The 15,912-nt window shown below is 45.8% G+C and overlaps 2 protein-coding genes across 2 annotated transcripts; one reads left to right on the top strand and one right to left on the bottom strand.

Annotated features, from left to right (window-relative positions):
* The first annotated feature begins 5,379 nt into the window (after positions 1-5,379).
* On the top strand, positions 5,380-13,958 carry LOC121603666 (serine/threonine-protein kinase PAK 1). Its single transcript, XM_041932743.1, has one exon. The coding sequence runs from the start codon at positions 6,129-6,131 to the stop codon at positions 7,722-7,724; it is 1,596 nt and encodes a 531-aa protein (XP_041788677.1). The 5' UTR covers positions 5,380-6,128; the 3' UTR covers positions 7,725-13,958.
* Positions 13,947-15,659, bottom strand: LOC121603667 (methionine synthase reductase-like). The gene is made up of 3 exons (XM_041932744.1): positions 15,522-15,659; positions 15,057-15,455; positions 13,947-14,985 (listed from the first exon to the last, which is right to left on the bottom strand). Exons 1-3 carry the CDS (start codon positions 15,609-15,611, stop codon positions 14,128-14,130), a joined length of 1,347 nt encoding a protein of 448 aa, XP_041788678.1. The 5' UTR covers positions 15,612-15,659; the 3' UTR covers positions 13,947-14,127.
* Between the last annotated feature and the right edge of the window lie 253 nt (positions 15,660-15,912).

Here is a 15,912-nt window from a genome sequence, read left to right as displayed (position 1 = left end):
ATTTAGCAGTAATTAAATGCCTTTGAAATATGTCATTGAAAAATTTCGCTTTTAATTTGAAATTTGAAATGGCAACTGTCAAAAGAAAACCTTACAAGCGTCTTCGGCACTGCGCTGTTGTAGTGTTCCCAGATATGAGCGTGAGATTCGATAGCACGATTTACATGTTATGTTCTCTTGCGTTAAGCTCTGAGCTATTTCACTTTATTAAATATGGTCTGCATTATTCGGTTGTTAAAGACCAACCCGTTGAAAGGTATTAATATATCAAACTTATTTCGATAACTCTAGTAAAAGGAGAAATGAGATACATTTTTCTCCCATCCTGATTATGAAGGGTAAACATAGTCATTATTATGTTTTTTAAAAAGGTGTTTTTAAAATTTCGCTTCACATAAATTTGATTTGTTCTAATTATAGCAAGAAAATATTAATTTAAAAAGAAATAAACACAGAAAAAAGATAATAAAAATTAGGATTTGAACACACGCTTTCTCGGTTCGGAACTAAAAGCGTTGTCACTACTCTAGTTGGCAGTTACATTAGTGAGGGTGCAAAACCAGTATATAAACAAGCTAAGATGGCGGCAAGTTATCTGTTCTCGTTGAATCAAAAAGTTGAAAGATTTCGAAGAGATCCCGTTTCAGCCGTGAAAGTTTCGGTTGAAATCTTTATTCGCCTTCTAAGGCGACTAAGGCCTTAAATGCCTTCTGAATGCCTTCAAAGCCGTTTAATGCTGGTAGGGGTATCATACGAACATTTAGATACGTGAGAATAGCGTCCCACGCTCTTTGCCAGCGTGTAATGCAAAAATCCTTGACCGTACTGGTATATTCATGTACAGGAATTGGTCTCTCATAGAGTTCACTCCTTTCATTTCCGATGATTCCGGTATGGGCAGGTATCCATACTAAAGATATCCTGAACGCCTTGTAAAAGATCCCAGCATATTCTAAGTTTCTGGAGATGAAATTTCTAATTCAATACTTGTTTTTATCATTTATATCGATCACTTCATAATAAGAATATAATATTTAGCATTAATATTTATTAGTGAATGATAGCCATTCACGAAAAAAGTGGCCCCTTGCTCACGTGTGCGCTATTGCTCCACCAACGGTATTTCGGCCAACAATTTAAATTGAGCAACGCGCATGACAGGTGCTGTCAAAGCTCCACCGTCTAGCGGGCAGAGTGACCAGAAATACCGATTTATCTGTATTCCTACCGATTTTTTATATGCCTACCGATTCACAGATGAGCCCCCTAAAACTACCGATTTTCCATTTATCCTACCGAAAATCACAGATATTTGATTTTTCAGTCGTTTAAGCTTAATCTGTGGCGCTTGGGATGCTGTTTTAAAGATTGATAACCTCATTTGTTACTTATCGCGCTGATGCACGTTTGTTTGCCTGGCACTTTTTATTTTTATCCGTTAAAATTTAATGTTCATAATAAGTAGAAAATGTCAGTTGCATGGATTCCGAGAATTGTTCGTCAAAGAAAATCATTTAAATTTGTATTTGAATCTCGCTGTCGGCGGTTAAAGCTTACCCGACAGACAAAGAGAATGAAATTTTCAGGCGAGGGGTAAGTACCCTACCCGCAAATTTCCGTTAAATGCCTTCTAATCGCCTTGTAATCGCCGGCGAATTGAAGGCGATCAGCAGTGCATTTAGCAGTAATTAAATGCCTTTGAAATATGTCAATGAAAAATTTCGCTTTTAATTTGAAATTTGAAATTGCAACTGTCAAAAGAAAACCTTACAAGCGTCCCCAAATAGCCAGAATTGCTTAAGCAGCTCATTTTGGCACGCTAAAGATCGCTGCTCTAATTCGCCTTTTGCAGTAGATAAACAGCATCAAAGTTCTATGTGGGTCTTTCAAACAGCGCCTAAGCAGCTTCCTTATGCCACGATGCCAGGGATTATTTTTCTTTGTGTTTTATTTTCAAGCAAGCGCCATCGATGAAATAAACAACAAGATTTGTTTCGTTTAAACACATGTGTATATTTTTAAATCTTTTGTATTGATGAATTACATAAAATTTCACACAATTTACTGATAATTCACAATCACTTCACTCAATATTCATTCTTCAATTAACGAATCTAACTTGTGCAGCAGCAATGAGATTATTGCCGGCGTCCGTCTTTGACACTTTGACAAGAGCCATCTCGAACCGATGTCATGCATTAAAAAGCTATAAAGTTCCACGAAGTTCAAGTTCCATCATGAACCCTACACATAGTGCTAATCAGCCGCAAAGTTCCAAAGAGTACCATGTGCTTGTTAAAAAGCTCCATAGTTCCGCAAAGTACCGTCTATCTCTTAATCAGCCACAAAGTACGACATCGGAACGATTTTTCGTTAAACAGCCCTAAATCAGCTATAAAGTACGAGCTGGCTATTTGGGTCTTCAGCACTGCACTGTTGTAGTGTTCCCAGATATGAGCGTGAGATTCGATAGCACGATTTACGTGTTATGTTCTCTTGCGTTAAGCTCTGAGCTATTTCACTTTATTAAAGATGGTCTACATTATTCGGTTGTTAAAGACCAACTCATTGAAAGGTGATAATATATCAAACTCATTTCGATAACTAAAATAAAAGGAAAAATGAGATACATATTTCTCCCATCCTGATAATGAACGGTGAACATAGTGTAATTATTAGGTTTTTTTTATAAAAAGGTATTATTTTAATTTCGCTTCACATAAATTTTGTTTAAAGTAATTATAGTAAGAAAAAATTAATTTAAAAAGAAATAAACGCAGAAAAAAGATCATAAAAATCTGGATTTGAACACACGCTTTCTCGGTTCGGAACCAAACGCGTTGTCACTGCTCTATTTGGCAGTTACATTAGTACAGGTGCAAATTCAGTATATAAACAAGCTAAGATGGCGGCAAGCTATCTGTTCTCCTTGAATCAAAAAGTTGAAAGATTTCGAAGAGAACCCGTTACAGCCGTGAAAGTTTCGGTTGAAATCTTTATTCGCCTTCTAAGGCGACTAAGGCCTTAAATGCCTTCTGAATGCCTTCAAAGCCGTTTAATGCTGGTAGGGTAGAAACAAACGGTGGGCGTCCGGCCCAAGATCGGATCCGAAGTCCGTTGTTTTGGGCTAAAAATTAAAAATGGCGGATGGAGCGCTACCACAGAGAGAATGCGCTCTCTTGCTCCTTCTTCTTCTTCATCTTCTTCTTCTTCTTCTTTTTGGCACAACAGCCGCTACCGGTCAAGGCCTGCCTGTACCCACTAGTGAAGCGGGCTTGGCTTTCTGTGACTTATTGCTACCATAGCAGGATAGTCAGTCCTACCTATGGGGGGTCGGTCTATTCGGGGCTTGAACCAATGATGGGCATGTTATTAAGTCGTTCGAGTTGACGACTGTACCACCAGACTGGCACTCTCTTGCATGCCTTTAAAATACACGAGGCGCTCTCACTGGAAAGAATGCTCGCTCGCGCTGTTTCATTGTATTTTCCTCATACCCTTTCCTTCCCGTTTCTCCCGAACACGCTGCACTAGTGAGAGCGAGATACCGATTCCAGCATATATAGCTGGCGTATTAAAACTGATTATTATATTGCTATCCTTTTCTTGCAATGTGTTTCGGCAAGTTTCATCTTATCATGACCTATATAGCCTTCTAACTTTCCGAGCAAAAATCTATATAAATGGTCGTGTGGTCAAATACGTGGGTATCAACACCAACGACCATTACTCAAATCTCACTTGTTTCAGTGCTGGTGCCCAAGTGCCACAAATCCACTAAACGACCACTAAACGGCTTCTAAACGACTCAAGTTCTCTACCTAAACGGAATATAGAAAGACTTCGTTTAGCAGACGGCAAACGACTCATTCATTCTAAAAATAGCAAAAAAGCTGGTGGCGTTCTCTGTTGGTGGGATACCCCAACCAGTTGAGCTTCATCGCTTGGAGGAGAGCTTTCTCATTTCCTCTGTACTGTTGTATGGTTTCGCATTGAAGTTATGCATCGCTAGAACTAGAACGGCGATACAATTGTTTAATTACTAAACTCCAACGGAAACCACCACCAGTACTGAAGCAAGTGAGAATTGAGTTATGGTCGTTGGTGTTGATACCCACGTATCTGACCACACGACCATTCACATAGATTTTTGCTCAGAAAGTTATAAGGCTATATAGGTCATGATAAGATGAAACTTGTCGAAACACATTGCAAGAACAGGATAGCAATATAATGATGAGTTGTAATACGCCATCTATTGATCAAACCAATGAAGCTGTGGAGCTTTCATTTTTTTAAGGCCGGGCTACATTGATCGTACTCCGTGGTGTAATTTTTATATTCACTAGCGCATCTGGCGGCGGCTGACCGAAGCATTTTGCCAAACAATTTGGAGCCGTTCCAGAAAATATGTTATTTTTCCATGTTTTTCACTTTAACTGGACTGAGAAAGCTTTGTAATTGATACATAAACATGTTGTGCAAGTATTTCAGCCATTTTCGCGTCAAAAAACGATGAAAAAACTACTTAATTTTGAGATCCGGCACGACCATTCCCTCGATGACCAAAAAAAGCTTCCACCAGCCGCCGCCAGATGCGCTAGTGAAAATCAAAATTACAGTACGGAGTACGATCAATGTAGCCCGGCCTTTATATGGATATTCAATTTTCCAGTCGTTTAAGCTTAATCTGTGGCGCTTGGGTGGTTTCCATTGGAGTTTAGTATTTAAACAATTGTATCGCCGTTCTAGTTCTAGCGATGCATAACTACAATGTGAAACCATACAACAGTACAGAGGAAATGAGAAAGCTCTCCTCCAAGCGATGAAGCTCAACTGGTTGGGGTATCCCACCAACAGAGAGCGCCACCAGCTTTTTCGCTATTTTTAGAATGCATGAGTCGTTTGCCGTCTGCTAAACGAAGTCTTTTTATATTCCGTTTAGGTAGAGAACTTGAGTCGTTTAGAAGCCGTTTAGTGGTCGTTTAGTGGATTTGTGGCACTTGGGTAAGGTCGCGAGGCCGGAGAAAAAGAACTTGCCACCATTGAGAAGAAAATATGCATCTTAGTCCTTCTTTGGCTTAGAATTCCTAGTACAATTTTCAGATCAACACTTCAGAAAGACCTTCATTTGTGTAACCGCTGAACAAAACCTAATCCGTATCCTAAATAAAGGATGCATATTCTCGTGAGATGGAACATTCATTTTCCGCATTAACACTCCCTCCCATCCCGCTTAACACTTCTTTCGCTTTTACTTCTTTTAAGTTTCGAGTTTTAACCTACCGAAAACTACCGATAAAATTTTGATGCGCCTGCCGAAAACCGCTAAAATAATCTGGCCACACTGGTAGCGGGAGCCAGCACACGTACACACACGCACACGCGCTCAGTTGAAGTTTGTAGGGCTGTGCCAAAGTGTCGACGATTCGTCATAGCGCTCGGAGCATTATTTCCAACTTCCTCGCCTGGCACTGGTCGAAGAGAAAGGCTCATCATCATGAGATAAAACATAAATCCGTGTGCCGTGTGTGTGTGTATTTTGCTGCGCTGGAATGGTTCATTGCGTTGAAAGCGTTTAAACGACGGCGCCCTAGCATTGCCACTGGAAGGAACGGTACTGTGTGTGTGTGCGTGTGCTGTGTGTGGCTGTTTGTGTTCGTTCGTGTGTTTGTGCGTGAATCCCCGTGGAAAAAATAAAATTTCCAGCACAACCCCGAAAGATAAGCAAAGCCCCCGTCGTCGTTGTGAGACAGTTTTTCTTTCTGTGGCGTGCGAATGGTTTTGCCCCTGGCGTGGAGCGTTTCAGTGTAGCGCGAGTGTGTATGCTTGCGTGTGTGTGTGAGTGCGCAGAGAGTGTTATTTTCCCCATTTTTCTACTTCCACTTAGCGTGAGACACAACACAAAAGAAGGAAAGCTGTGTCTATCATAGCTCCCCCAGTGAAGGTGCTCCACTCTCGGTGTGATTCTATTGTGTTTTCGTAGCTCATTGTGCACTGGAAACTCGGGCTCATTACCAGCGCCATTTACCACCGTGTCACCGTCGTTAGGGAACCGCCGTCTTCCCTGTTCGTCCGTTTTCTTTCATACCTCTGCCAGCGCTCGCCCCGAAACACACACTCACAAGATGATTAAAAACATTTTCGGCAGCAGACGGGCGAAGGAGTCCGAGCGGAACAAGATCTCCGAGATCGGGCTGCCGACGAACGTGGTGCACGGGATGCACGTCAGCAAAAATCAGCTGACCGGCCATCTGGAGGGCTTGCCGAAACCATGGATCCGCATGATGGACGCGATGATCACGCACGACGAGCAGAGCAAAAATCCGGAGGCAGCCTACCAGGCGGTAAAGTTTTACAGCTACTCGATCAAAAAGAAGGACGCATCGGAACCGTTCAAGCCGTTCATCACGGAAGATGCGATCCACGAGGAAACGGAATCGATCGACCAGTTTCTCGACCAGAAGAGCACGCACAAAAGCGAAGACTCGCTGGCCGGCAGCAGCGAGGAGAGTGAAGCCGTCCCGCAGGTGCCCCCGCCCCCGCTGCCCAAGAAAAGTATGACCCTGCCGCCGAAACCGCAGCTGAAACCAAAGCCCAAGAACTACACCAGCAAGGTGTACAAAGGCATGGACAATCTGCATCTGATCGACTCGGGCAGCAACAGCGACACGATGATCATTCACAACGTGCCCCACCTGACGCACCAAAGTTCCTACGCGATCTGCACGAACGTGAACAACAACAACAGCCTGGACCAGGAGCCGGAGCTGGCCGATGCCGATTTGATACTGCGACCGAAGGAGAAGCTCGCCCGCCAGCCCAAGAGCGACGAGCAGGTCTATCACGAGCTGAAGAAGATCTGCAACCTGAACGATCCGCTCGAGCGGTACGAGAAGACGGTCGAGGTGGGCAAGGGTGCGTCCGGGGTGGTGTTCATTGCGCTGGATCGCAACACCGGCGCCAAGGTGGCGATCAAAACGATCGACATGAAGAACCAATCGTCCAAGGAGTCGATCCTGAACGAGATCAACGTGCTGAAGGACTTCAATCACAAGAATCTGGTCAACTTCCTCGAGGCGTACTACCTGGAGGACGTCGACCAGCTGTGGGTCATACTCGAGTACATGGACGGCGGTCCGCTGACCGACGTGGTCACCGAGACGGTGATGAAGGATCGCCAGATAGCGGCGGTCTGCCGGGAGGTGCTGCTGGCCGTCAGCTTCCTGCACGCGAAGGGCATCATCCATCGCGACATCAAGTCGGACAACGTGCTGCTCGGCATGGACGGTTCGGTGAAGGTGACCGATTTCGGCTTCTGCGCCAACATCGAGGGCGACGAGAAGCGGCAGACGATGGTCGGCACGCCGTACTGGATGGCGCCGGAGGTGGTGACGCGCAAGCAGTACGGCAAGAAGGTGGACATCTGGTCGCTGGGCATCATGGCAATCGAGATGATCGAGGGCCAGCCGCCGTATCTGAATCAGGCGCCGCTGCGTGCGCTTTACCTGATCGCGGCGAATGGCCGGCCGGACATCAAGAGCTGGGACAAGCTGTCGGACAATCTGAAGGACTTCCTGGACCGCTGCCTGCAGGTGGAGGTCGACATGCGCGCCTCGGCGGACGAGCTGCTGCGGCATCCCTTCCTGCAGGACTGTATGGAGCTGCGCACGCTAACGCCGCTAATTAAGGCCGCCCGAAGGTTGCTGAAGCGGGACAACTAAAGGAAGCGAGCGTCAAGCACGCGCACAACGTGCCCGCGTGCCTGTGCGCTGGTTGCAGGTAACGAGGAGAAGCAGGTTGGGTTAGAAAACCGGAGAGGGGGGAACCAAGCAAGTCAAAAGTAGGAACAGTTTTGCCGTATGTGGCTGTGAGATTTAGTGCCTTTTTTAACCCCGCTCGTGTGAGCGAAGCGAGGGAAAAACGAAGACGAATGAATGATTGGGAAACCGGAAAGCAGAACCAGCAAAAGGGGGCACGGGAACGATATTGGTGCAAAATTTGGTTTTGGGGGTGTTTGATAAAGCAGACAGCAGAAGGGGGGACGGGCGGGGGAGTATGAGGAGTAAAAACGAACACCCCGGCTCAGGGTTGCGCCATAGCCGCGCGCGACCAACAAAATCACACCCCACATAGTCAACGAGCTTAAAGATAAGGAAAAAGTAGAGCTTACACACTCTAGCAATGCGCTGAATCGAGCGCGAGATCGAAGGGGGAACATCGATAGCGGGCAGTGTCAGTGAGGTAGAGAGGCAGGCAGTAGAGGATGGCGATAAGCACAAACTGCGGTCGAACGTTAGCGAGGGCTCTGCACGGGGCATGGCACTGTGCAACACGGTTGACGGCAGCATTCGATTCGAGTATTAGCTCACTGGCGTCGACACAGAACAATCAATCATACAACACGCATAACCCTTGCAGCCACGCAGTGCATCTAGGGTGAAGGAAGCAGCAGTATTCTAGGCATGGACTATAAGCACTAAGGGGCGCAACACAGGATCATTTTCCATTACATTCCACTATTCCGGACGAAGAAAGTAAATTCCTTTCCATCGTGTTTTGTTCGGTCGTTTGGTGTAATCCAGCTTCATTTAAAGGGAACGTTCACTGCCATTTGATAGTTTGTAGTAAGATCGTAAATGTGCATTACACAGCATAGAATGACGTTTTTGTGCGTTTTTTGTAGCGGGCCGAGTGGAACAATCCGCTTTACTAATGAGATGGCTTTTTATGTTGCCTTTTGCGTTCGTGCTCATGAAAGGAAATTATGAAAGGCAGCGACCAAAAGCGAGCTAGCGACAGCAAAAGAAAATCGCTGCGTCCTTGTCATACTGTTCGCGTTCGAGTGCCTGCGGGAAGGGGGAAGAGGTCAGACAGAACGATAATAATGTCGCTTGCGATTAGCCGGAACCGACGGGCTGCTCAAGTCCGTGCCAGTGGGCCGCCGTCGCCACGAGGCAAGCAAATGAAATAAAACTTCGTTGTGTCTGGTGCGGGGAAACGCAGCAAACCCATCGCCAGCCCTTCTTGTTCCGTTCTGTTCTGTAACCCCTGGCTGCGAATGTGTCATTGTGGAAGTCTCTTGTACCCTTACCAGCTCGTGCGCTTGACGGCCTCGGCAATGATGACGATGGCGAGACGGACTGACTGGCGTTGTGGGGTAGTAGCAGTAGACTCTTCCAGCGGTGTCGATGTCGTCTTCCTGCGCGACCGCACAAACCCGTATTGGCGTTGAACTCGACTAGGAGTCACCGAGCAGCGAACCATCTCAAGCGCAGCCTGATACGCGTGCGATGATGCTGATGGTATGCATTGATGATGTTGGTGGTGGTTGCGTGCATCATTCATCACTGCTTTGTTGCGTGCAGTAGAACGAGACAGCACGTGCACGTAGACGGCGCTCGTTTGAACGTGCACAGAAAGTGCATTCGATCGTCAGTTGCAAGTGCGCTTTGGGCATCTTGTAGTGTAAGCGAGAGGGAAAACCGGGTGCAGTTAGTGCTCTCTGGTGCTGTTGTTTTCTCTGCACTGCACTGTCCGGGTCCAGAAAAGAGTGTGTGTGGCTGGAATTATTCTATTAAAATTTACATCTCATTGAAGAAAATCACGTTTGGGTAGCGCGGCGCGGTGCAGGGTTCGGAGATTTTTGCAGTGAGCATTCCCCCCTGGGTATTGCCTTTGTCGTGGTGGAGCGCCGGTGCTGTACGAAGCGTTCTTGCCTTGTCCCATTAACACTACGATGCGATTTTGTCGCCAAGAGAGTCGTTTTAGCAGAGGAAACTTGTGTCTTGTGTTGTGTACGCGTCGTGAAGGCAAAACAAACCTCCTAAATCCGGATGAAGATGGCACGGTTTAGCCTTTTGCGCTACCGTTCATCGCACCCGTGTGGACGTCCTAAAGGATCGTATCGTTGCAGACTCGGGCAAACGACGACGCATCGTGTCGCCAGCTGGATTGAAATTCTTCCCAAAAACACACACACAAGAGCAACGCAACCGCAACGAGCATAATGTGCTACTACCCGTTGCCGCCTGGACGGGCAGACACACGACGACATGCCTAATGCCCATGGGTAGACATACATGTGATGAAGAAAACCCGGCCGACCGAAGCAAAAAAAGAGGGAATTTTTATGCTCGTTTTATGTGCGTTATAAAAATAATTTGCCTTCACACAAGTGTTGACTTTAATGGACGTTCTGCCTTCGGAGCCACTTACTGCTTCGCTTGTTTTCTCGCAAGCTGTAGTAGAATAGGCAAATGTGCAGATGTAACCTGTTTTTCGTATTGGATTTAATATTTGAAACATCATCCGCTCTGGATACTTGAATCCTTTATCAATTCCGTAATTGAACAATCCTTTATCAATGCGTGATTGAAACTGACATACTAAACGCCTATCATCTACCGCCGAACCTGATGCTCCATTTAAATCGCACCAAACCACCCGCTCCTGCATGAGAGTGAGAGTGTCATGACCGTTTGGACCAAAGGTAAGAATAAACCTTCCCGGTTATACCTATGACTCATCGTTAGCGTTTCATCTAAAATACCACCATTAAAACCCACCAACTTTCTTCAACATACCAGCACAACAGCGCCGTGTCCACTCAGCCAACCGGCGGGACCGCCTCGAGACGACGCTTAGCATGGTTTTTAGCTGTGGCTGTATTTGTGGATGATTCATCCGCCGAAAGTCCTCCCCTACTATCGCGTTTGTAACACGAACGGTACACACATGGGCGTGTGTGATGTCGTCCACCTCAACCCTCTCAAATGAATTAAATCCACAACACTATTCAGATCCCCCCTCGGTAGCAGCAACAACACGCTGATAAAGATGTGCACAATCACGGGTGGAAGGTTGAAGGTGAGAAATTCAATCTTGCCGTGAGGAGGGTGGTTTTGAGCGATCGGTTTCCCCATCTTCTCGTGTTCTTAGAATAGCGCATGTGTTGGTGCTGGTGCTGTAAAGAAATGTAAATACAATGTACCGGGGATGCAATGCTACCAATGTTCAATTTATGAGTGAGGGTACTCGGTTCGAATATCGTTTGAAGAGAAGTGGAGGTTAACTGCGGTGGTGGGCCTTGACCGAGAGAACAATCACCGTGCCACTGTTAGGAAAGGAAAAGAAGATCAACTTCTGACATATGCAGGGCATAAAGTATTGCTTTTATTTGTATAGAGTTTTTTTTTCTGGTAAATAAACTGTTCCCTTTTGGGGCCTTTGTTTAGCTTTAAATAAACAAAATTGCGCGCACACTCTATCCTCACCGGCCTAACCGGTCCGACGATGGCAGGTGAAGAACGATTCTTCTTTTTACACCGTTTGCTAGCACAAAACAATTGCATGGCATGCTGATTACATGGTGCGCTTTGAAAAAACAAAAACAAAAACCGGTGCTTTAATGTTTCACGCCTCGCGGCAGCGATAATCACAGCGATCGGTGTACACCAAGCTGACACCACGTGCTGCGGGGAGGAAGCTACTGTAGCTGGTGGAGAGTGTGTAAGCACTCGATGTCTATCGAAACGGACGGTTACGGCACCGTATGGCCCTGATGATGATGATGATGGTGATGGTGGTACCCGACCCACTTCCGTCTCACGAAACCCTCAAAAAGCAGGCGAGAATCTTTACGACAGTAGTGTACCCCCGCGTATCTTGGTGATGAGATAAATTAATTTGACCTTATGCTGCTACCTCTACCTCAATGTGTTGGGATTCCAGTACTCCCTGAAACACCAACAAAGCTCTCCAATCGTACTATTGTAATATTGTACCGGTTGTGTTTCTTTAGGGAGGTCGCCGTGCGCGATGAAGGAAGTGTCAACCGGGTGTGTAAATCGGGCAGGATAAATTCACACTTCCGGCTTGGTTGAAGTGTTGATCGCGCTCGCACGAATAATGCGTTTGTCATTCCCAGTGGGTGTACACACTATGCAAGACCCCCAGCAGTAGGATGGATGGGTAATACATTTATTGGCATTTTTCTTCAATTTCGTAAACCCATCTCTCTTAACCTGACCAAGCGTGCACCGTGTGTCGATTTGTGCGATGCCATTTATCAATCGTTATCAGATAACACAAGTATGCAAGCCCCCTCCCCCTCTTCACTAACCGAGCACAGCAGATTACATACAGTTGCACCGCATCCCATCAGAGAGGGAGTGTCTTTTGACAGTGTGTGTGTGGGGCGAGGTGCTGAACAAATGAACTCTCCATTTCCTTTCGGAAGCACTGCGAGGTGTGAGCTACACCTTCCCGCGTATCACAGCAGAGAGAATCACGTTACGTTACGGACACTTCCGGTTGCTTCTTATCAGCAGGACGGACATGAATTCGCACTCTTAGGAATGCGATCTGTTGGGCGGTGGTGTGGACGGTGTCTTAATCTGATGCATTGGTGCATCCTATGGCAAGACTCTCTTAGTAGAAGGTGGTAGACCCGTGATGCGTGAACCGTGCGTAGCCTTAATCCATGAAACACAATAATGTTTTAATATAGCCGAAGGGCAGCCATCATTTGGCTGGCAGTGTGTGAGGTGCTCAAGCAAGGCTTGAGCTCATTCCCCGCAGTCAGCGCGCGCAAGTTGATTGCCTTGAACAGTATTTGTGGACGCTGCTGTTGCGGGTGTTGGACCACTTTCAGGCAAGGGGGTTTCCCGATCGTGCACACTCACACCAGCTTGTAAAGCCACACGAGGAAGCCGAAAAACTCCCAACGCCGCAACAATACACCACGCAACACCATATGTAGCACATGTTTCGCATAAACGCCATCGAAAAACCTCCAGAAGGAACTAACATGAATCGAATTGCTAACGTCTTCCGCGTGACGCCCGCTCCAAAGTGCCTAGCCATCGCCCGTGTTACATATTAGGCCCTGATAGAGACGTTACGTGGTCTGATACTTGACACTGTACTCAACCACGTGAACTTCTTGCGTCTCTTATGAATTTAAAGAAAGGAAGAGCGTCTGCATCTGCATCGTCCATGTACAGTGTAACACTATCCCAGGCCATATTTAGGGTTTGACGATCGGAGAATTACCGTCCAGCAGATTGTAGTGGGGCGGCCCATTTGTTTTGCGTGTGCATTGAGAAGGTCGGTCGGTTAGCAGCCGCCAGAAAGTGGAAAACATTTGGGAAAAGAAGTATTGTTTAGGGGTGCGTGTTTGAATTACTATTACTACATTTTGTACATAGCAGAGGGACGGAGAGGTATTGATTTCCATTTAATCGAAATGCATCCATTGTGGGCAACAAATCGGCAGCACGCGTTTCTGTTGCTGTTTTAATAGTGTAAATAGGTACATAGTCCTGGCAAACAAACCATCACAATCAATCCAGCCCGACCGATAACGAAAGGGTACTCTACCTAGGGCACTTACAGCGAGAAAGCTTGCTTCTTTTTTTTTTAATTCGTATCTGATGGACAAACATTCGCACCAATGCGGTAAATGCTTTTCAATGCTATTTGTTTTTTTTTTTAATATAAAAAGCGCATGTATTTTTATACGTATTACAAGGTTAAGAAAAGTGTGTGTGAGTGTAACCAGGTAGGAGGAAGGAGCCACATTACATTACCAAGCGCACTTTGTGTTGTGCTGCCAAGCACAACTGCATATGTATCAAGCATTTAGTAGGAATGATGCAGTGGTGATGATCTTTGGGGACATTGAATTACAACATTCTTTTGCAGCATTAGTCGGTGTAAATGAAAGTGCGAAACGAATAACGACGGTGTGATAGGATATTATTCGGTATTAGCTATGGACGTTTTTGAAGTATTTTCCTTCTTTCTTTTTGTTCCAACGAACGTAACAACCACAACCATGCACAACCATTCACACACGTAAATAGCATTCGATACTGGACATTTTTGTAGTACTTTTTTTGGCAATATTGTTAAACGTTTTATGTATAGAATATAGTTTGTGATAGGACGATGTAGCACGGTTTTTTTGTTATTACACAGTGTAAAACCATCCGAAAGTCCGAATCGCAAGAAGTAGAAGCATATCACATCACTGGTAAGTTGGTCTGCAAATTTATCTTTTTGCAAAAATATAGCTCCAGTTGGAGCTAGAATTTATTTGCCATTATGCTTTAAGCTATCTCTTCACAGCCAAACATCTTCGCGATATTTACCCTCCTTCTTTAGCCTACCAATCAATGTCTTGATCGCATCCCTGTCCTCTGCTCCCGGTGCTTCGGCAAGGATGTCGATCACGGTTTCCGTTATCTGCGGCAAAAGAACCTTCGAATCACCACACACGTACAGCGTCGCGTGTGGGTTATGGATGTTTTCAACGATTTTCGTACCATTTTCCTTCATCTGGCTTTGCACATACTTATGCCGTGCGTTGGGATCGCGTGAAAAAGCTTCATAGCACGCGTCTAACGCGCCCGTTTCCAGATACTCTTCAACTTCTGCCTTGCAGAGGTAGCCACGGTCTCGATAGCGAAATCCCACGATCAATTCGGCTCGACCAAGCGCTTCGCCCCGGGCGCGGGCGTCTGCACGCAGCTGAAGGAAGGACAGATACGGTGACATTCCCGTGCCTGTTCCTATCATTATAATGTTTCGCCTTAGATCGCGCTGCTCGTAGACAAAGGCACTGCTCTGGCGGAAATAGAAGTATACCGTCGCTCCTTTACTTAACGCTCTTAGGTGCGAGGTGGTAATTCCAGGATTTTCTGCATTGTGCGAGAAGATAAATCGTACCGTTGTTGGACTGGCCCCTTCGCGGTAAGCATTGGCTATCGAGTAGGGTCGTGGCATGAGCCTTGGAAGGTGCTCTATTAGCAATGCGACCGTTGGACGACAGGACGGTACTAGTTGAAGCAGTGAGATGATTCCTTTTCCCTTCTGAACGGTCTGCTCGTATGCAGCGTTTCCCTCTTTGGAGCATAAAATTTCCAGAAAGCGGCGATCGTCGTCGTTCGTAGTGAATGGTGTTAGCGAACGAATCAGAAGCTGCAATGCGATTTCCAATAGTTTTAATGGTTCGCTAAAGTTTAAGGTATTTGCGGCACTACTGCACTTACCTTCTTGGGAACTGCATGCAGATCCAAACACTCCTTTATCAGCCGTCGATAACTGATTACAGCAGGCACAAACGCCGGAACCTTGGCAGCTTTTTTCGTTGTGTTTTGGTCGATACCTACTTTGCAAACGACATCACCTTTGGACAGTAGATTCAACCGGGCAAGCAGGAACTCGACGTCGGCATCCGTGTTGTAGGATAAAATTCCAATCGTGTCACCCGGCCAATGTCGATGGGCTGTGTCAGGCGGATAGCTTAATGTTAAATCGTGCACAGTTTTCACATCTTCACCTTCAACAATGGTCGTGAGATTAGAAACACAAGCTTCCAGAACATTGCTCGCTCCAAAGGGTTGAGTCACATTCGCTTGCAGGTGAGCTACCGGCAGTGGGGCATGGTCCTGTGAAACAGATGGAACAGATTGAATAAGGTGCTGGAAATATTTACGGCAAGAGCGAATATTTACTGTATTTTCTTCCAAGACGATGTAAGTAGATGGTAGAGCGGGAAGCGTTAACTTTTTTCCTTCAAATTCTAGCAAAATTTCCGTAGACATGGTGCAAGTTTGGAATGGTCGGGCGGATTTACGGCTAGAAAACGTAAACAAAACAAAACCACGTTGCCTGTCAAACCATGATCAGTGTTGCCAGTATGTACCGATCATCGCTTTGCATTGCAACACTTTGTCATCTATTTTTTGTGAAAAACTCTTTGAAATAAATCTAATGGTATCTAAATACCTATATTTAAATCAACTCATAGGGTTTGATAATGTTCTTTGCATCGATGAAAATTCGTGCGGTAGGGAAATTTGAAAAGAGAAGTGTTGCCAGCACGCGTTATTCGTTGCAAATTGT

The sequence above is a fragment of the Anopheles merus genome, chromosome 2R (assembly GCF_017562075.2).
Source record: "Anopheles merus strain MAF chromosome 2R, AmerM5.1, whole genome shotgun sequence".
In the NCBI taxonomy this organism is placed as follows: domain Eukaryota; kingdom Metazoa; phylum Arthropoda; class Insecta; order Diptera; family Culicidae; genus Anopheles; species Anopheles merus.
This window is presented reverse-complemented; position numbering and strand designations above follow the sequence as displayed.